Source organism: Manis pentadactyla, chromosome 4 (assembly GCF_030020395.1).
Source record: "Manis pentadactyla isolate mManPen7 chromosome 4, mManPen7.hap1, whole genome shotgun sequence".
NCBI lineage: Eukaryota > Metazoa > Chordata > Mammalia > Pholidota > Manidae > Manis > Manis pentadactyla.
In genome coordinates, this window is record NC_080022.1 from 138,288,121 (window position 1) to 138,308,300 (window position 20,180).

Consider the following 20,180-nt stretch of genomic DNA (forward strand, 5'->3'; position numbering starts at 1 on the left):
CTCAAGTCAAGATGCAAGGCGGCCAGGAGCACCCCCTCCCCAGCCCATTGTAAAAGCCATCTCTGATTTGATAGAACTTTGATCCCAGCACCTCCACTCCCACCCCCAACCCCCTGCAAAGAAAATTCTTCCACAGCTCGGTAAATGAAACCACAATCTATCCAGTTATTTAACCCCAGACCGCGTATCCCTCCCTCTTTTCCTCTCCCCTGACATCCATCACCCCCTACCAGGTCCTATTAGCCAAATCTGACCTGCTGTCATATTACCTGGGTCCAGTCCACCATGGTCTCTGTTCTCCCCCCTTCTACCTATGCACTCCTGAAGTCCATTCCCCACACAGCATCAGAATAATCTTTTAAAAATGTAAATAAGATCAAGGTTTGCCCAGCATAAAACCCTCCAATGACTTCCCATCACACTCAGAATGAAATCTAAACTCCTGATCTCTCAGATTAAGAGCCAGAGGACCGGCCCCGCCTCGCCCTCCAGGCCCCGCCCCTCCAGCCCAATGCAGTGCGCGTGCGCCGCGACCCGACCTGGAAGAGGCCCTCTTCAGAGCCCACGTGTTCGGAGAGCATGGCGGCGATGGAGAGCCAGGACGTCGGTGAGCCTACGTCGCCGGCAGAGGCGAGGAAGGGTGGCGCCCTACCTGCCGACCGTCAGGGCTTGCTGAAGCACAGTCGTGAGTTTTTGGACTTCTTCTGGGACATTGCGAAGCCGCAGCAGGAGACGCGGCTTGAGGCCACGGAGAAGCTGCTGGAGTATCTGCGCACAAGGCCAGAGGTATGGTGGCGGGGCCCGGGGCTACGGAGAGCCCCGCAAAACATGAGGCTGCGGGCCCCAGGAGTCGGGCCTGGGGGCGCGTGGTCGCGAACCTGGATGCCGGCCTGAGCGCGGTCCGAGGGTGGGGTGGGCCGGTGCGGGACTGTTACCACTGGGTGACCGGAGGGTGCGCTTGGTTCCCCAGGGTTCGGAGATGAAGTACGCCCTGAAGCGTCTGATCACTGGGCTCGGGGTCGGGCGAGAAACCGCCCGGCCTTGCTACAGTCTGGCCCTGGCCCAGGTGAGGTGGTGGTTCCTGGAAGGGGTCCAACTGTGCTGGCCGAAACGGTGTGGAGTGCGGAGGCAGATGTCTAGGCCGCAAGGGAGGAGGTAGTGGTCTGCGGGAGAAGCTGGGGCGGCCCCAGGTGGAGGTGGAGGTGGAGAAAGTGTATGAGCGAGGCCTGTGGGAGGAGGCCCGGCAGGTGGAGTGAGGGTGGGCCAGGTTTTCTTTATGGTTGGTGCGTTTTCCAGCTTCTGAGCTACATCTTACTGAGGTTAGTAAGCTTTGGGATGGATTTTACAAGGTTCAGGGCTGTCTCCCCACAAGGGGCCCTCAGCAGTTTACGGGCCGCCTCTGAGGAACTTGAGCAACTGGGAGGGTGACAAAGATCCGTCCTTTAGGATCAGCCTTGGGAGAGCTCAGAGTAGCCTGCAGGGATAGAGTGGGACAGAGGCCAGCAACCTGGGGGCCAGAGGAGGTGCTCTCTGAACCCCGGGTGAGCGTGGGGAACAGGGAGGCAAGATTGGGCCCCCTGGGAGCAGCAGTGTGCCATCAGCGGTGCTCGGAGAGGGGTGCGCAGCTTCTGAATCATCCCCGGGACTAGAGCAGGGGCCCAAGCCTCCGGGCAGTAGCTGAAGGGAGAAGCCGGTGGATGTTGATGTGCATTGGGATGTAGCTGGGCCACTACTCCCCTGAACCACTCTCCCTCCTGCCACAACGCCTGGCAGCTGTTACAGTCTTTCGAAGACATCCCCTTGTGCAGCATCTTGCAGCAGATACAGGAGAAACATGACCTACAGAAGGTTAAGAAGGTGAGAGAGATAGTGGCCACAGAGAGGTCAGCAGCCCCAAGGGGCCGGGGGGAATACATGGGCCCTTCTCACCCGTGCTGGCATTACTTTCTAGGCAATGATGAGACCTGCTCTCTTTGCAAACCTGTTTGGGGTACTAGCCCTCTTTCAGTCTGGCCGACTGATGAAGGTAAGAGCCTAGGGGGCACAGGGGGCATGTGAACTGGCTTGAGAGTGGTGGTGGGGGAGGGCCATGGCACGCCCTACTCATACCCTCTCCCATTCTGTGGGTACCAGGACCCAGAGGCACTGATGAAGTCAGTGAAACTGCTGCAAGGCCTGGCCCAGCACCACAACCATTTACAGGAGCAGCCCCAGAAGGCTTTGGTGGATATCCTCTCAGAGGTGCGAGCTTACCAGCTGTGGGCACACAGGTGGCACTACCTGATAAAAGAAATGTGGAGGACACACGAGTTAATGTGTGCCACTGGTTGTAAAAACTTGCGGATGTATCTTATGTCCTTTTTGTCACATTAGTCTCCAAATCTCAATGTATAGTTTACAGCACATCTGCATTCAGATTAACATGTTCCAAATGCTCAGTAGCCATGTGTGGCTAGTGGCTGCCATATTGGACAGTGCAGTTCTAGAACAACGCCTGGCATATGGCAAGTTCTTTAAACATGTTTGCCATTGTTGTTTTGGGCAGAGAAAGCCCCTTAGGGGCCCCTGCTGCCCTACTTGGGAAATGAAAGGAGGCTAATGCCTTGAATTCTTTGCTCCTGAGGAAGAGGCAAGGATGGGCACATCCCAGACCAGGGATTTCCACACACCTCTGACCACAGAGCCAAAATGACCTGAATTCAAATCCTGTCTCTTCACTTAGGGCTCCTTGTATAAGAAAGGGGCTAGTTCTGAAAAACACAAAAGAGGGATAATTAAAAGGGTAGGCCCAGGCCTGTTAGCATCAGTGGGTGTTTGTTAAAAACCCAGCTTCCTGGGACTTGGGGATTTGAGCTTTTTATCACATATGCTCCAATGATTCTGATGCCTAGCAAGGTGGATTGTGGCTGTCCCACCTCAGACTGTGCCAAGGGCCTTGCAGGAGCCCAGCATGTGAAACAGTCTACTGGGCTCACATCACAAGAGAGAGACATAGGGTCCTCAACCCGTCTCCCCACCTTAGGTCCCAGAGGCCATGCTGCAGGAGATCCTGCCAAAGGTCCTCAAGCCCGACATGAATTCGGTTCTCAGCTCCCCTGAGCACCTGGAGCTCTTCCTCTTGGCCCAGCAGAAGGTACCTGAGAAGCTCAAGAAGCTGATGGGATCAGTCAACCTATTCTCAACTGAAAACATGCCTAGGTATGAGGGAAGTGGGTGGATGGCCTTCCTTGGGACCGTGGGCCTGCACATGACTGTCCACAGGTGTGTGGAACGGCCTAGGGCTGTGCCTACCACTCCAGGTGCCCTGGGCCCTGTCTGGTGGGTGCCTCCTGAGTCCCCTCGTGCCCCTCCCCAGACTGGTGACTGTCCTGAAAACGGCTGCCATTGCTGTGAAAAAGGAGCGCAGGCTGCCCACCGTGGCGCTGGACCTGCTGCGCCTAGCACAGAAGGAGGACAAGTTCCTACAGTTCTGGAAGGAGGTTGTGGAACAAGGCCTGCTGCAGAAGCACTCCTGGCCTGCCAGGTCTGCGTGGTGCTTGTCCTTTCCCAGTCCCCTGATGCCTGTTTATTAAGTGGGGATGAGCAGGCAGTCCCGAGGCCCCCAGGGGACCTGAGGGCTCTGACCAGTCTCTCTCGTGCACCCCTCAGCTACCTGTGTTTCCGCCTGCTTGGTGCGGCCCTTCCCCTGCTGTCCCACGAGCAGCTGCAGCTCGTGATGCAGGGAGACCTGATCCGACATTACGGGGAGCACATGGTCACTTCCAAGGTGGGTGCTGCCCCCAAAGCCAGAAACAGCCAGGCAGCAGGCTGCTCCCTACCCAGAAGGAGGGTGGGCTGCCTCCGCAGTCCTGCCTGGGATGGGCCAGCACAGCTGCTGGGGGAGGGGCCTGGGACCTGAGTGCCCCTCCCTCTGGGTAAAGTGAGCTGCCTGGGCCCCACACACTTCTTCCCCTCTGAGTGTAGTTTGGTGGGTCAGCCCTTCTGCCCCCCAGCCCCTCAGCAGAGACCTGTACAACCAGCAATCCACCCAGACCTCCCACCACCCCAGGTGATGTTATAATAAGAACAGTCTTGTCATCAGCGTTGGAGCACAGCTGTGCTCCCTATCCTGAGCTAAGCACGTGGCAGGAGAATCAAGTGGTGGCTGAGAGAACAGTCAGGGACCAGACTGCCAGGTTCTGGTTCTGCTTCCCCTGCCCACTAGCTGTGTGGCCTGCACAGGCTGCTTCCCATCCCTGCGCCCACCTCTCCTTGTCTGAGGTGAGGAGCAGTACCTTCCCAGGCTGGTCGTGAAGACTGTCGGGTTAACTGCCACACAAGAACATGTGACGCGGTGCTTTGCACATAGTCACCATGGGACAAGCGTCAGGTTCTGAGCCCCACAGTGACACCCAGGAGCTGGCAGGAGTGAGATTGGAACCCAGGTCCGTTTGGTGGCTCAGTCTGGATGCTGAGCCACTGCTCTGCCCTGCCTCAAGCCTGGAAAACAGCCTGCCTGGTGCAGTGAGGGGCGGAAGGAGGGGCCCTGAGGCCAGGGTTGTCAGGGGCTGGAGCACTCAGGCAGAGGCAGGCCTTGATGCCAGACCAAACCGTCGGGGCAGCAGGGTGAGGGGGCTGGTGTGCCTCAGTTTAACTGTCGTGGAAGAGGCCAGTGAGGCTATTGGGCCCTGCCCAGCTGGTGACCCCAGTGCTGTGCCCAACTCTTACAGCTCCCAAACCAGTTCAAGTTTGCTCCGGAGATGAATGAATATGTGGGTGCCTTCCTGGAAGGCTGCCAGGACGACCCCGAGCGGCAGTTGGCCATGGTGGTGGCCTTCACGTCCGTCACCAACCAGGGCCTCCCCGTCATGCCTACCTTCTGGCGGGTTGTGCGGTTCCTGAGTTCCCCAGCCCTCAAGGGCTATGTGGCCTGGCTGCAGGACATGTTCCTCCAGCCTGACCTGGACTCTTTGGTGGACTTCAGTACCACCAACCAGAAGAAAGCCCAGGAAGCCTCGCTCCACGGGTGAGTGGGCCTGGCAGGGAGGGGCCCAGGATTCACGACTGGGCAGCCACAAGACCTGGACCCTCCCTCACAATGTCATGGTTCTGGGAGTGGAGAGAGGAAGCCGAGCTGTGGCCCTTGGAAGGCTTCTTTCCTCATTTTTCCCAGGCTGATGAGAAGGGGTGGGAGATATCAGTTTGCCTGTCTCCAAGATGGGCAAAGGGGTACCATTTTGCCTTCTCTAAATGGCTTCTGTACCCTGCCCCATACATGCCAGGCCTGAGCGAGCCATGTTCCGGCTACGGAAGTGGATCATCCTTCGCCTGGTCAGCATCGTGGACAACTTGCACGTGGAGAAGGAGGAGGCCTTGGTTGAAGAAGTGGCCAGGTGTGAGACAGGCGCGAACCCCAACTCCCCATGGGTTGGTGGCCTCTTGCCAAGTCCTAGTCTGGGTTCCCTGGAATTAGATGCCTGGGAGTCAGCTCATCAGTGGGAACTGGCAACCATTTGGCCCCTCAGGCAGAGGGGCTTTAGGGAAATTCCTTGGGAGCCCAGGAAAGGGAGGGTCCCAGGAAAGGTGGGGCTGCGAGGTCCTCAGAGGCTTGGCCTTTGCACATTGATGGTGCCAGGGAAGCCTCAACCCCGGCCTCATCTCTGCCGGGTGGTCACTCGGCCCTCCCCATCATCCCAAGATGGGGCGGTCCGTGTTTGCAGAAGTGACACTGTGACGTGGCCCAGGCTGCACAGCCTTGTGTCTGCCTGGGTTCCGAGGGAGGGACCCTGGTTCTGTCCCCATTTCGGGCCGTGGTGCGTTTAGCTGGGGATTCAGACCCGGAAGTGCCCCCTCCCCCTCATCACCAGAGTGGCTTCTCCTCCAGCCACCAGGCCCTCAGTGGTGCCATCCGAGGAGGGGTGGCAACCAAGGCAACACAGGTTACTCTCCCGCCCTCCCCAGGTTTTGTTTTTTCCATGCATTCTTTGAAACAAAGACACCCACGGCCAAGATCCTGGAGACGGAGCAGCGGTTCTCATTCCCCCTGGACAGCCGGGCCCGGCAGGTGGTCAGCAGTGCCTTCTTCAGGTGGGCAGTGGGCAGTCCCAGGGAGGCCTGTGGGTGGGCAAGCAGGTGGGAAGGTGGTCTGGGGGTGCTGGCTTCCTCCAGCTGGTTCTAAGCTGGGAACAACTGCAGAGGCCCAGTGAGTTCGGGGGATCAGCGGTTGGGAGGAGGAGTGGTTCTGTGACCTGTGACCCTGACCCCTGCCCTTACCCAGCCTACTGCAGACCCTCAGCACACAGTTCCGGCAGGCACCAGAGCAGACCCAGGACAAGCAGTCCTGGACCTACCGCCTGGTACAGTTTGCAGACATGCTGTTGAACCATGGTCGCAATGTGACCGCCCTGGCGCCCTTCACCATGCAGCAGCGCCAGGCCTGGGACCGGTGAGAGGGCAGGGTTTCCAGGGATGGGTGGGACACTTGGGTCGGCATGGCAGCAGTGACCTGAAAGCATGCCCGTCTCACCCCAGGATGCTGCAGACTCTGAAGGAACTAGAGGCCCTTTCCTCAGAGGCCAAGGCCAAGGCCAAGGCCACTGCCTTCCAGCACCTGCTGCTCCTGGTGGCCATCCACCTCTTCAAGGTACTACAGCCTGGAAGGAAGGGGGTCAGGGCCCTGGGGCCTGGGCATAACAGGCTTCCTCCTGAGAGGCTGGGGCCTGTGCTGGTGGCCAGGAAAGGCCTGGGGGGTTAAGATAGGCATGTTTCCTGGGCTGACTGCTCCTGGGTGGATTTACAGCCCAAAGAAAAATACCTTCATCCTCTCCCTGGGCACCAGCTGTCCTGAGCTCTCTGTGCAGCATCACTTACTTTCCCTGCCGTTCTGAGGCAGATGCTTTTTCCTGGTTTGACAGGTAGGGTAACAGATTCAGATGCAGTAAGTTGCCCCAGGCCACACAGCTATTGGCTGGGATTCTGACGATTCAGACATAGGGCTTCGACTCCGCTGTCCCACAGGACCTCCCACGATTGTTCCCATGTTGCTTTACTGGCCAGAGGTGGTGATATAAAGGATAAAGTGCTGCCTTCCCTGGAGGGGGTCCTTCCTGCTATCTACTCTGGGCAGACCAGTCACACATGGGGGTGCTGCTGCTGTCTCCTGGTAGTCAGTGAGGAAGGGGGGTCCCGATTTTCTTACTTAACCCTTGCACACCTAGAGTCCAGAGGAATGGGGTGAGGTCAGTGGGTTTTCTGCCATTGCTCCCCAGCTTACATGTTGCTGCCATCACTGTGATGGTCACAATACCACTCCCACACACCTAATAACGGGTTCTCTCGACCCAGCTTTGTCTCCCTCTCTGTTCTCTCCACCAAGAAGCTTTGGCTGCGTTTGAAGCTTAGTGTTAGCAACTTTTTTGACCCTTGTGGGTTTTTTTCCTTGATTGATCCCTGATTTTGCCAGAGGTTTTCCCTCTCACCTTGTGAGCCTTTTAGGGAACTGCTTCAGATCTTAAGTAGCCTGAGGAAACCAGACTCTTAGTTCTCTTCTGGCCTCTTAGATGTGGTTTTGCTTCCAGGCATCAGCTACTCTGAGACCCACCCATAGACAAGTTGTGTGTCTAGTGCTGGGCCACAATGCCCCCTTCCAGTCCTTGGAATTGGGCCTGGTAGCAACAGGGCCTGGGTGACTGGGACACATCAGAGCCTGCCCCAGACCCTGGGACCTCTGAGCTTGACTTGGACCACGGGTATAGCAAAACCCTGGATGAAATATGTCTGGCCACAGCCAGGGAGCTGGAGACAGACACGGCCAGCGCTTAAGGCTCCTATTTTCGCTTTCTTTCTACCACACCTGGTCCAAACACTGAAGCTGCCTGCTGCTTTATGAGGGAAGTCTGACCAGAGAGCACACAGACTTTTCAAGAGGCTCCTTTCAACTCACTGGTTGGTAGTTATGAATCCAGACGTACCAGCAAGATGGGTTTAAAATTGGTTTACATTAAGTTAGTTAAAATTATTGCTGCTTAGTTTTTTGTGACAATGTTGAGCCAGGTGTGGGAGGAAAAATCTGGGATTACAAATCAGGAGGCTGGGACCGGACCAGCACCATCCTGTCAGGCTCTCCGTCTGTCGGGGCGTCAGTGGAGAAGCTGGGCTGCGTGTTTCCTAAGGGCTCTCAGATCCTGTACCCACATATTAGGTGTAAAAGATGGTCAGCTTGGGCTTCCCCTGGGGTCTGGCTGGGGTCCTCCAGTCTGGATGTGATGATGACTGGCCAGGACGAGCTGGAGTGTTGCAGGCCTCTGGGTGCCAGTTGCTCCCACTGGGCTAGCCCCTCTGGCTCAGCACAGGCTGGAAGTGGGGCCTGGCTCCTGATTTCTGTCCTGTTCACAGTCCCCTGTGGAGAGCTGTGACATCCTGGGTGACATCCAGACCTGTATCAAGAAGAGCCTAGGGGAGAGGACCCGCCGGACCCGCTCCAAGGCTGCCAGTGGGTCATTGCCCCCGTGGCGGGGAGGGGGGCAGGGCACGTCCTGGCATGACAGGAACCGGGAAGGGACAGTGGTTCCCTATCTAGACTTAGCCCTCTCCCCGCCTGCAGACCCCCAGGAGCCGCCGTGGGTGGAAGTGCTGGTGGAGATCCTACTGGCCCTCCTGGCCCAGCCCAGCCACCTGATTCGCCAGGTGGCCAGGAGCGTGTTCAGCCATGTCTGCTCCCACCTGACTCCACATGCCCTGCAACTAATCCTGAACGTAAGTCGGAGCCTTGGGGGAAATGGCTCCCAGAACGGGGCTCCCCAAGCACCGGACTGCCCTGGAGCTGCCACGTCACTTCTCATCCTCAGAGTGATCCACGGGGGGGATGGGGGCCTCACTCAAACCACTGCTGTGCAAGCCTATTCCAGGGTGTCTGAGGGGTCTGGGGTCCGCCGAGAAGGTGCCAGCCGTGGGCGTTGGAAGGCATGGCCTTCTCTCCTGGGTTCCATTTTCCTCCTTGAAATGGGGGCCTTTGGGCCAGGACTGGACAGGGCCCATCAGGGGAAGCAGTCAGGAGGGCCCAGGGTCTGAGGAGGCAGGGGGTCAGCTGTCCGGGGGTCCCCGCAGGTGCTGAGCCCCGACAAGAGCGAGGATGAGGATGACAATGTGGTGGTTATGGACGATTGTGAGACACAACTGGAAAATGAGGAGGTACTTGCCAGCAGGAGGCAGGGCAGGGCGGGTAGGCTATTGGTGGTGGGGAGGTGTGACACAGTGGCCACCCACAGGACAAGAGCGAGGACAACAAAAACTCCGAGAGTGAGGAGGGCAGCGACGAGGAGGAGAGCGACGAGGAGGCTCGGGATGGGTACGTGGACCAGGGCTTCCGGGAGCAGCTGATGGCGGTGCTACAGGCAGGAAAGGCACTGGTGAGCAGGGGCTCGGGAGGGCCTTGCGTGTCTGCATCTGTCCACGCAAGGCCTGGCTGCTCACTGGGCATCTGCCTCTCAGGGGGGAGTGGACAGTGAGGATGACAACGAAGAGGAGCTGGGTGACGAGGCCATGATGGCCCTGGACCAGAACCTCTCCAGCCTCTTTGCCGAGCAGAAGCTGCGCATCCAGGCCCGGAGAGATGAGAAAAACAAGCTGCAGAAGGAGAAGATGCTCCGGCGGGACTTCCAGATCCGGGTGAGCGCAGAGCCAGCCCAGCCGCCACCGTCGCCCCCAGTCCAGTCGCCCCTCTCCTCCCCACCCTGCACATACTCCCACACTTGGCTGAGCGTCCCCATCCTGGCCGCAGGTCCTGGACCTGATCGAGGTGCTGGTGACCAAGCAGCCTGAGAACCCCCTGGTCCTGGACCTGCTCGAGCCGCTGCTGAACATCATCCGGCGCAGCATGCGCAGCAGTAGCAGCAAGCAGGAGCAGGACCTGCTGCACAAGACGGCCCGCATCTTCACGTGAGCACCTGCGCGCAGGCGCCAGGCCTTCACACGACCCAGCTAGAAAGGGCTGGAGCCACGGAGCCACAGTTCCACAGCGGGCTCACTGCCCCAGGCCTGTGGTCTGCGGGGCCCCAGTCCCATCCCTGCCCACGGGTCACTGCAGCTGGGAAACCACTACTGAATGGATCATCCAGTAGTGACAACGGGGCCGTGGCAAGAAGTGGCTAGGAGGCAGTGGAGCACAAAGTGGTGGGGGGCAGGGTTGAGGTTCCAGGGCAGGACTCCTAGGAGGTGTCAGCGGTGCTGGGGGAACAGAGCACACGCAGGAAGGAACGTCCAGAAGGAGCTGGACTGTAAGAAGCCTCATGGACCTGACAGAGCGGTATCGGAACCACAGAAACGTTTTCACCAAGAGTGAAGCAGGGGTGGGGATCTGGTTTGCCTTCTAGGAAACAGGCAGCTGGCTCAGCTGTACACAGCAGGGAGCCCAGCAAAGGAACTGGGGTCGCAGATGTGCAGGAGACAAAGGCCTAGAGACTTGAGGTGCCAAGTATACACCAGGGATGGGGGGACCTGATGGTCAGCACCCCCACCCATCTCGTGCCTACCCCAGGACACACTTCCGTGGCTGGCTCACTCCGCCACCTGAGCTGGGTGGAGTTCACTGAGTGTGCTGCCTGCCGTCCGCACTCTGTTCCCAGCTCTACAGGGCCACACAGCATTTGGAGCACACAGACCCTGGGCTTATTTCATAAAGGGCCTGGAAGCCGCTGTCCCTCAAGAGACGGGTGCAGATGGGCAGTGTGGACCGGGTCAAGGCTGTCTGGCCTGTGGTACAGCCTCAGCCCAGGGCACCAGTTTCCTTGCTGGCTTATCTTCAGAGCAAATCTGCAGGTGGCCTGGCCTCTGCAGCCGTGGTCAGAGCCCTTCTCTCCTCTAGATATCCGTCTCTCCACCTGTGAAACAGGACTCGTGGTCCTTGCTCTTGGGGCAGGCTCTGATTGGGGAGGGAGCAGACGAGGAAAGAGAACCTGTACCCACCTCTCCCCTTCCCACCCTGCAGACACCACCTGTGCCGCTCTCGGCATTACTGCCATGATGTCAGCAACCACGTGGAGACTCTGTACCCCCAGGTGGAGCGGCTGGTGCAGCAGGCTGGCCACCAGGCTGACTCCTCCATCTCCTTCTACTACTTCAATGCCTCTCTCTACCTGCTCCGTGTCCTGAAGGGCAGCACTGCTGACAGGCCTGTCCCCAAGACCCAGAAGAAGGAGAAAGCCGGCACTGACCCCAGCACCAAGCCCAAGGGCTCCAAGGTGAGCAGGCCCTGGCCAAGGAAGGCTCAGCCTAGAAACCCAGTGCTGATAGATAGGGGTAGGTCCCAGGCAGCAGGCTGGGACCATCTGCCCATTTTACAGATGGGGAGCTGAGGCCACGACTTCCCTGGGACCCAACTCTCAGCTTTCTGAAGGCAGCCCAGGCCCTACTCCCACACCAGCACCCCTCTCCCTGGCATCACACCAAATCTCTCATGTGGCCTAGGCTGCCAGCTGCTTGGATTTGAGTCTCGTGACCCCGATCTACTCATCAGCACTGACCTCCTTCCTGACCAGGCGCAACAGCCCACTCGCCGTTCCCATGTTTCTCAGCCTCTTCTCCCGGCACCCAGTGAGTGTGGGAGTTGGCCTGCCCACTAGGGGCCTCTGCTCAGCCCAGCCCCTGCCTCACAGCCCTGTCCTTCCCTCCCTAGGCACTCTGTAAGAGCCTTCTCCCCATCATGGTCCAGCATGTGACAGGCCAGACACGGCCCCGCCATCAGGTAAGGCCTTCCTAGATGCCAGCCCAGAGCTGTCTGAATTGCCTGCGTGGTCCACTTCTAGCCAGGTGTTTGTGAGGCCCAGGAGTGCTGACCTGGCCGGGGAGGGGGAGGGGGGCTGCCAGCTTTGCTCCCGTGGCAGCCACTTGCCGTGTGGCCTGAGCCCCCGGCTCCTCTGACCTGCACAGAGGACAGGAGCTGGGGAGGCTAGAGGAAGACAGCCCTGAGCTACAGTAAGAGGACCAGGAACTGCCTCAGCCTGCCACCTCTCTCCAGCTGGGAGCCCTTGCAGCCCCCCAGGCCTTGGTTCCCCCACATGCCTACGAGGAGACAGGCAGATTGCTGAGGCCCAGCTTTGGTGGCAATAGTCTAGGCAGGTTGGACTCAAAGCAGCCTACAGTCTTCAGGACCTTAAGGGCCCCACATTCTCCCAGAGCCCTTGGGGCTCCCCTGTGGTCCTCTAAGCCTTGGTCCAGCATACCAAGGCTCCTGGTGACCACATGGCCCCTACCCCCAGGTCCAGGCCTGCATCCTACTCCAGAAGGCCCTGATGACGCGTGAGCTGAGACTGTGCTTTGAGGACCCCGAGTGGGAGCAGCTGATTGGCCAGGTCCTGGCAAAGGTCACTGAGGTAAGAGCCACGAGTTCCCCTCCATACCCCCATTAGGAGTGGTTCTCTGGGAGCCAGGGCTGGAGATAACTGGGACCCTGAGCCTTGGGGTGGGCTTGGGGTTGCCCAGGAAACATTTCTTCTCGTGGGGTTTTAGTCCCTCATGGGAGATGGGAATGCTCTGGGCAGCTGTCCAGAGTGGCTCAGCCTGGCCACCTTCTCCCTAGAACCTGCGTGGCCTGGGCAAGGCGCAGACCAAGTCGGAGCAACAGAAGGAGCTGTCCTCCTTGGAGCTGCTCAACGCTCTCTTCAGGATCGTTAATCATGAGGTGAGGTCACCTGGCAGGTAGAGGAAGCAGTCTGAGCAAAGGCTTGGGGGCAGGCGAGAGCTCTGTGGGAAGGGTGTAGATGCCAGGGTGGGGAGTCCGGGCTGTTTTCATTTGGTTAGAGCAGTAGATGGAGGCGATTGCCTCAGGAGACAGGCATGCCACGCCCATGCCTGGCCAGGGTTGGGGTTAGAGGGTGTGCACTGCTCTCCAGAGAGCTGAGGAGGGGCGGGAGGGCTGGAGATCATGGGAGCGGGTGAAGAAGATCCCCGGTGGGCAGCTAGGAGCCCAGGTTTCCATGCCTGGGGAGCTGGGGTGTGTGGAGTGTGAGATGCTCATGGGTTTTAGGGTGGGGATTGGGAGGCAGCTGTGGCGGAGGGTGGATTCCCCCGAGTCTGGCATAGAGGGAAAGGTCTGGGAGTCCTTAGCAGGGACACTGGGCAGAGCCCACGTGCGGGGCGAGCTTGCTAAGAGGGTGCTGGAGGGGAGGGGATGGGGTCTGGACGAGGGCCTGTAGAAAAGTAGGCGGGCCTGAGAAGCAGAGTTCAGAGAGGTAGTAAAAAGCCAGGAGAGGGGTGTTCTGGAAATAACCCATTCAGTATGCAGCAGGGAGAGTGAGGTGGGAAGACGAACTTTGGCAGTCCTGAGGTCGTCGTTCGGTGCCCTCAGCGGTGGGTAGCCAGAGCCACTGAGGGGAGGCCAAGGTGGGAGGTGAGGAATTGGTGGTCGGGCCTTCTGGCTGTGGAAGGAGGGAGTGGACATGGCATCTGGGGCTCTTTTTCCCTCCCAAGGTGAGAGAGAGAAGGCTTCTAGGCAGGAGTAGGTGAGCGTCCAAAAGAGTGAGTGGGAGTCACTGGAGAGGTAGTAACTGGGCAGTGGGGCCAGAGACCAAGAGCCAGGGAGAGGCCTGCACCACTGCAGCCACAGCCTTCCCACCCCCTGCAGAGGCTGACCGTGGACCTGACCGCCGTCCTGGGTGTGCTGCAGAGCCAACAGTCGAACCTGCAGCACAGGCAGCCGCAGGGGGAGCCCTTCGCTGGGTTCAGCCGCCTCTACGACCTCTACTGGCAAGCCATGAGGGTCCTTGGTGTCCAGTACGTTTGGGGAGGAGGGTCCACACCTTGGGGGAGTGGCTGGAAAGACCTCCACAGTGCACACGGTCTGCTGTGTGTGCCTCATTGTGGGACCTCTGGGCAGCTGGGATCTCACAGGACCGCAGGGGTACAGGTCACTCCTGCCCTCAGTGAACCCTTCCTTAATTTCACTCACTTCCTCCCAGGCGCCCCAAGTCAGAGAAGAAGGATGCCAAGGACATCCCCAGTGCCACACCGAGCCCCATGAGCATAAAGCGGAAGAAAAAGGGATTCTTGCCTGAGACCAAGAAACGCAAGTTAGAGGGTTCTGCTGAGGAGGAGGCTGCCAAGCCTGCAGCGCCCAACGGGAACCAGGCCCCCAGTGGGGCCCAGCCCCCCAGCACAGGCAAGAAGAAGAGGAAAAGGGTGAGAAGCAAGGTCCCCGCCCAGTCCCCAGTGAACGGAACGCCTGCCGCCAAGAGTCCGACCTCAGAGCTCCCCACCGCTACAAGCCCCAGCGCCCCTGCCAAGGCCTCAAAGCTGAAGAAAAATCGGAAGCTGCCCCAGGAGAATGGGGCTACTCCCGTGTCCCCCGTGGAGGCTGCTAGCAGAAAGCAGCATCAAAAGGAGCCCTCCAAAACGGGAGTCTCGGGCAAGCCGCGCAAAAAGGCAAGATTGTCTTTGGCCGCCAGGAGCCCCAGCCTCCTGCGGAGTGGGGCCAGCAAGAGGAGAGCACAGCTGAGGAAGGGGAGAAAGCCCTGAGGCAGGCCCTGCCCGCCACCCCCCCCCAACCCCCCCACCCCCAGCCCCACAGACAGCCTATTGTTTTCACCATGATTTTAATAAACAAGCCACTCTCTGAGGTACTACCTTCTGGCGGGGGGCTGGGAGGGGGCCTGCAGCATGCACAACCTGAGTCCTTTCCCCTGTGGTCCCAGGGGTGCAGAGACCCCTAGCCCTGGGCTGGGCCCTGTCTCTGCTCCCTGGCTGGCCTGTTTCTCAGCCCAGAACACACTCGGCCTTCATGGGGCTGGGGCCTTGGCTCCCAGGCAGTGTGGGCCAAGTCCAGGGCCCTGGGGTTCATCCAGGTGGGCACAGGTAGACAGGTGCCAGCAGCACAGTGCTGACCACCCACACGGGCATGGTTGGAGCAACTCCCTGTGCCGCCCTACCCCCCAGCTATTTTGCTGTGGGAGCCACCAGGGCATCATTTAAATAGGTTTATTTCTTCATTTACAAGAGGAATATATTTGGTTTTTGTCTTAAGACAATGAGATTCACAATCAGCAGCTCTAAAAAATAAAGGAGCGGTTTGGCTTCCGGAAGGAAGAGGACGCAACACTTGGACCTGGTTCTTGTACAACAAGAAAACATCGCTGGGGCCCCCATTGAGGCTGAGGTGGGAGTGGAGACCAGGTGGTCTTTGAGGGGTCTCACCCCCTTGTTAGGCCCCCCAGGGAGCCCCAGAGCTTGGTGGGGAGTGGGTATTTCACTAGCTTAACACACCACTGAAGCCACACCAGCAACTACAGGGATAAGAGCATGTCTAAGCTGGTGGCTCGGGTCTCCTGACCTCAAGGGGCCCCTGGGCCAGAACCACCTTGATCACAGCAAGTGTGCAGGGAGGGAATGTGGGTGGCAGAGGAGCTGTGATAAGCCCCACAAGGGGCCAGGGGACTGGCGTGGAGTTAATGGCTGCACCCTAGTGTGTGGTTCTGAGGATGGCAAGGTGTGTGCAGATGGGAGTGTGGAAGTGGTCAGAGGCTGAGGGAAGCAATGGGCTGTGTGGAAATGTTCATGAGAGCAGTAGCAGCAGATGTTTGACTAGAGGTGGCTCTGGTGTTGGCCTCTCCCGATGGGCCCCAACCTCCACCAGCTATTCCCTGGGACAGGAAGTCAGTGGATGGCTGCTTCCTCTGGCAGCAAGAACCCTGGCTACTGCCCCATGGATTCTGGGAATAGTCCTTTGGGCCCTGCCCCTGGAAATGGCCCGGCCTGGGGGCAGGAGTATGTTCCTGGCTCCTGGGGGTCTGAGGAGATGGACTGGACAGGGAGGTGCTCCAGGGGCTGCAAGGAGCCCTCTTGGGGTGGGTGACCCCCAAATTGCTCAAGCCGTGGGCATAGGTAGTGTGTGGCTGCCGCCAGGGCCTTCACCCCTGGTGATGCCAGCTCCCTATCAGGATGATCCCTGAACAGGAAACATCCAGGCTGAGACCAGCCCAAGGCAGCAGAAGTGTCCTCCAGTGTGACCGTCCACCTGGGTGCCTGGCTCTCCCAAACTGAGTTCAGCATGCCCAAGGTTGGAGGCCCAGCCGAAAGGCTGTGGTCCCCACACGCCAGGCCCTTCGGGGAGCCTCAGAGCCTGGAGTGCCGCCCTGAGGCCTGGGCCACCTCTTCCCTTCTGTGCAGTCCAGGAATTGTTGGATCTCCAGAGTTGTGGATAGTGCCTTGCCCAGCAAGCTGTGTGGGAAAGTCCAGCCCCCTGGCCCCACGGTCTGGGGAGGGCAGGGACTTACCCAGGAGCACACAAGCTGGTGACGGGCCAGGCTCTCCCCACACACTCACTGAGGGCTGTCTTCTCCCTGAGGCCCAGGGGCCCTGCAGCCCAAATCTAGGGCTGGTAGTCAATCCAACCCTGTGGCTCCAGCACACACAGCCTTGTAAGTTAGTTGAGGACACAGCCTCTTCTTGCAGCCACAGCCACTCATCAGTCCCAGACCAAAGAGAGTGTGTGCCCAGCCGTGGGTCACACAGAAAGCTTCGGGCCAGCCCAGCAGGGCCAGGATACCGTGGGACACCTCCCAAACTGGGTGAGAGTGCGGATTCTTCACTGTCCCAGTGGCACCTGGAGGAGAGAAAGGGTCTGAAGTCAGAGGTGGAGCGTTGGGAGGGGCCCTTGGAGAGCTGCCCTCCCTTCATTTTCTTTGCTGTTTGGACAAAGTCCTTTCTCTGAGCTCGGGCATGAAAGGAGTGTGAGGTCTACTGGGACTTTGGTGGGATGGCGACCTTGGGTCTCTCACTGCTGGGAAGCTGCAGACGCCAGACGCCAGGCCCAGAGGAAGGTCAAAGTAGGAGTCGAACCCTGGCACCTCTAAGGAGGATTCCAGAGGACAATCCAGAACAGCAGGGAGTTCCTGGCCAGGCCCAGCCCTGACCTATGCCCCTGGACCTTCTGAGAAAGGAAGAGGAGCTGATTTACTGGAAGAGGGAGCCTGCCCTCCTCCCATGGGTCCACCCATCAATTCGGGCAACATTTCAGGAGGAAGAGGACCAAAACCAGGGCTGCTGGGATGTGCTCAGGCAGGAGGTGACTCGGAGCTGCTGCTTCCAGGGCATTCCCTATCACTGGGCAAAGTGCTGCCCAGAGTGCTCCCTCGCCCACACCCCGTCCTGTCTGTGCCCCACGGAGCCCACCAGGACCCCTGGCCTGCACTCACTGCCTCAGATTTTCACAGATGCGGGCGGCATGACCAGCTGGTTCACCCTGGGGGAGAGACGGGCAGGGGTCAAGGTGGTGGATCAGCGGGGGCCTGGCCCGGGCACTGCTCTGGCACATCGTATCGCGGGGGCCGGCTGGCCGGACGCGCTGGGCAGGGACCTCGTCAGGCCCAGGGGAAGGTGGGAGAGCCCAGGGGTGGGAGAGGAGAGAGAGAGGAGTAAAGAAGAGGAGAAAAGTCAGAAAACGAGAGGAACAGGAAGGAGAGGGGGTTCCCAGCTCTGAAAACCATTAATCCCAGAGGAACAGACCCCATGTAGAACCACCAGGAAGAGCTCGGGCCGCGTGGCCTCCCGCAGCGCCCACACCGACGCTGGGTGTGTGGCGGGGGCAGGAGGACGCCGGGGAGGCTGGGCCCAGGACCCCATCGGCCGGGGAACCCCCCCTGCACCTCAGCACCCTCCAACCACCCCGGGGGCCTGTGGCAGCCCAGGCGCAGGCCCGCCCCATCCCCACTCACTGCTGCTCAGCCTTGGCGCGGTCGCTGAGGAAGAAGAGAGCGGTGGCGAGGAAGAACATGCCCCCCAGGACCACGATGAAGGGGCAGAGCATGAGGGCGTAGCCCAGACTCAGGAACTCCCAGAGCGGGGAGTCCTTGGTGCTCTGGCGGATCAAGTCGGAGATCTGTGAGGGTTGGGGAGTGCACCTCAGCGCAGGCCCACCTCTCGAGGCCCACCACCCGCCTGGGCCTTCAGACCCTGAAGCACTCACGAAGCCGATGAGGTAGGGGCTTCCGGCGTCCCCCAGCAGGTGTGAGGTGAAGCTCTGCAGGGCCACAGCGGTGGCCCGCCTCGTGGGGATGACCACGTACTGCGGGAGAGGCGGCCAGTCAGAAGCCGAAGCCAGAGGAGCCAGCGCATCATGGCCTCATCCCTGGGGTCGTGGCACTTCAGAAGCCCCTGCAGCCTCAGACCCAGCGCTGCCCTAGTGACTTGATACCTGGGCACACGCCTCCTCCCCGCCCTCTCCTGCAGCTGGGCCCTTGGTTCTCCTCCAGCTCATGAGACTAGGCTACTTTAGATTCTGCACTTGGCTCTTGGTGGGGAGCCAAGAACCATGGTCACAGGAAACAGGCCCAGAGGCACACAGATCAGGCACGTGGAGTCAGGCAGTGCTGGGACCAGAACTCTGGCCTCTCAGCCTCTTGCCTTCACCTCCCAATAGGCTAAAGACCCACCCTGGTTCCACTTCCACAAGGACCTGTCAATGCCTAGGTTGGCCTGGGGTGGGAGATGGCAGGGTGCAGGACCCTTCCTGGAGTAACGTCCACTTTTACCTATGGGCACCTCAGCACCCAATGCCGGGAGCCGCTGGGCCCCAGGAAGCCCCATCAGACCAAGCAGGCCCTGACCCACAGGAGCTGCAGCTCCAAAGCTGGGCAGCCAAGGTCAGCAGAGACGCAGCAGAACAGGCAGCAGACAGCTCAGCGGGTGCCCCTTGGCAGCCCCGGTCTCTGAGCTCCGGCTCCCTCATCTTGTCAGAGCACCAGCCTTCGCGGAGAGTGTGTGAGAGCAGCCAGTGCCCACTGGGCACCCCATTACAGAACAGGATAGGGGGAGACCTGGATCCTCTGGGACTGCATGGCCCCATTTCCAGGAATAATTAGTTAAATGGCTGTGACACTTAATAAAATGGGACATGATTTCCCTGGGACCTAAACCCTGTCAGCAGCTGGGGCTGCCCCTTGGGAGCAGAAGCAGGGATGGAGTCCTGCCTTGATTCAGACAGACTCCTCCCTCCCCTCAGCATGGTGACCCTGCCCAGCCCTGCCACCCCACTTGGCTCCATGCTGAGGCACAGAGCTGAGTCGGACCTCCCCCCACCCCACCCCCACGGACTGGGGAGGGGAGAGAGACAGCCCCCAGTGAGGCAGATTTGCAGGGAAGCTCTGGTGGGTAACGCAGGCTTCCTGGAGGAGGGGAGCTGGCAGGGGCCCCGACACTCAGATCTCCTGGGCTGTCCCATATTGTGGCACCAAACACCAAGTGCCCTGAGGGTTGACTCAGGGGGAACACTTCCTCCCTCTGCCCCCAGGGCCTGCCCTTGGACACTCTCCCCACCTCCTCCTGTTCCCTGGGCTCCCTTCTCCCAGTCCTCTCCTGGATTTGGAGGATCCCTAAGGACAGGACCTGGTGTCACCCCGCCCCCCTCACACTTCCCCTACCATCCCTAAGACTGCTGTGAGTCACCAGGGCACAGCCCCCTCCAGGTTCCGCCCAGGCTGCCCCCGTCCCCGCCCAGGGACACAGACCCTACTGCTCAGACAGCCCTTTGTCCCCAGCTGGCTGGTCTGGAACCCATTGTTGGCCCTGTCAAGACAGGCTCTGTCCACCCGGCCCCAACCACAGGCCGTCGGGCAGGCGCGCCCGGGCCCCGGGCCGGGCTGAGAGGGCAGAGCCCAAGGAGCTTAACCCTGGGGGAGGAGCACTGGCAGGCACCACCTCGGTGCCAGCCTGACACTGCCAGCCTCCCAACCACAGACCCAAGCCTCCAGACATCCTTCTCCCCACCCAGGCCCATTTCTGTCCCTTCAGCTTGCTTAACCCTCTTATTTCAGGCTACATGCAGACTACAAAATCTCTGATCCCCTCTCTGCCTCCACGTTCACTTTCCCAGTGTGCCCACCTTTCCACCCAACCCCACAAGCCCTACCAGTTCTCCCACCCCACACCCACCCTCCCCAACAGCCCCGAAAAGTCAAGAGGCCTGGGTCAGCACCAGGTAACCTTGGCCTGCCTCACCATGAGGATATCCGCGGTGATGGCCCAGTTAGAAAAGAGCAGCGTCTCCCCAACAAAGATGCAGATCTGCACGGAAAGACCCAAGCAACCATAAGTGGGCCCTGCACCCACCATCCATGGCCAGGCTGCTCTCTGCACCCAGGCTGCTGGCAGCGAGCAGCCTGAGGCCTCCTACTCCTCCCTGGGGCCTGCATCTCCTGGCGGTCAGTCAGGCTCAG

General features: G+C 59.8%; 2 protein-coding genes across 7 annotated transcripts in view; one reads left to right on the top strand and one right to left on the bottom strand.

Annotated features, from left to right (window-relative positions):
- The first annotated feature begins 531 nt into the window (after positions 1 to 531).
- MYBBP1A (MYB binding protein 1a) lies at positions 532 to 15,064 on the top strand. Of its 3 annotated transcripts, none has more exons than XM_057501010.1 (26): positions 532 to 786; positions 971 to 1,066; positions 1,774 to 1,857; positions 1,952 to 2,026; positions 2,134 to 2,241; positions 3,023 to 3,198; positions 3,356 to 3,523; positions 3,649 to 3,766; positions 4,710 to 5,005; positions 5,262 to 5,372; positions 5,941 to 6,066; positions 6,257 to 6,424; positions 6,511 to 6,622; positions 8,374 to 8,470; positions 8,582 to 8,733; positions 9,085 to 9,168; positions 9,246 to 9,386; positions 9,469 to 9,645; positions 9,758 to 9,915; positions 10,964 to 11,216; positions 11,443 to 11,568; positions 11,651 to 11,719; positions 12,234 to 12,347; positions 12,554 to 12,655; positions 13,598 to 13,719; positions 13,932 to 15,064. In XM_057501010.1, exons 1-26 carry the CDS (start codon positions 580 to 582, stop codon positions 14,485 to 14,487), a joined length of 3,996 nt encoding a protein of 1,331 aa, XP_057356993.1. In that variant the 5' UTR covers positions 532 to 579; the 3' UTR covers positions 14,488 to 15,064. The 3 variants fall into 3 exon arrangements, with proteins under 3 accessions (XP_057356993.1, XP_057356994.1, XP_036752011.2); XM_036896116.2 differs by having other exon boundaries at positions 534 to 786; positions 13,598 to 13,746; XM_057501011.1 differs by lacking the exon at positions 11,443 to 11,568 and having other exon boundaries at positions 13,598 to 13,746.
- Positions 14,932 to 20,180, bottom strand: part of SPNS2 (SPNS lysolipid transporter 2, sphingosine-1-phosphate) — a 34,610-nt gene continuing 29,361 nt past the window's right edge. The window contains exons 9-13 of one of the 4 annotated variants that reach the window (XR_005026908.2): positions 19,963 to 20,028; positions 17,933 to 18,031; positions 17,682 to 17,845; positions 17,163 to 17,323; positions 14,932 to 16,570 (exon numbers count right to left, since the gene is read on the bottom strand). Coding sequence is in view for 1 of the 4 variants with exons in the window: in XM_036896122.2 (XP_036752017.2) it covers positions 17,167 to 17,209; positions 17,682 to 17,845; positions 17,933 to 18,031; positions 19,963 to 20,028 (372 nt within the window). In the remaining 3 variants the exon portion in view is untranslated. Of the gene's footprint in view, positions 16,571 to 17,109; positions 17,324 to 17,681; positions 17,846 to 17,932; positions 18,032 to 19,962; positions 20,029 to 20,180 lie in introns of all 4 variants that reach the window. The other 3 variants (XR_005026909.2, XM_036896122.2, XR_008997191.1) reach the window with 3 other exon arrangements.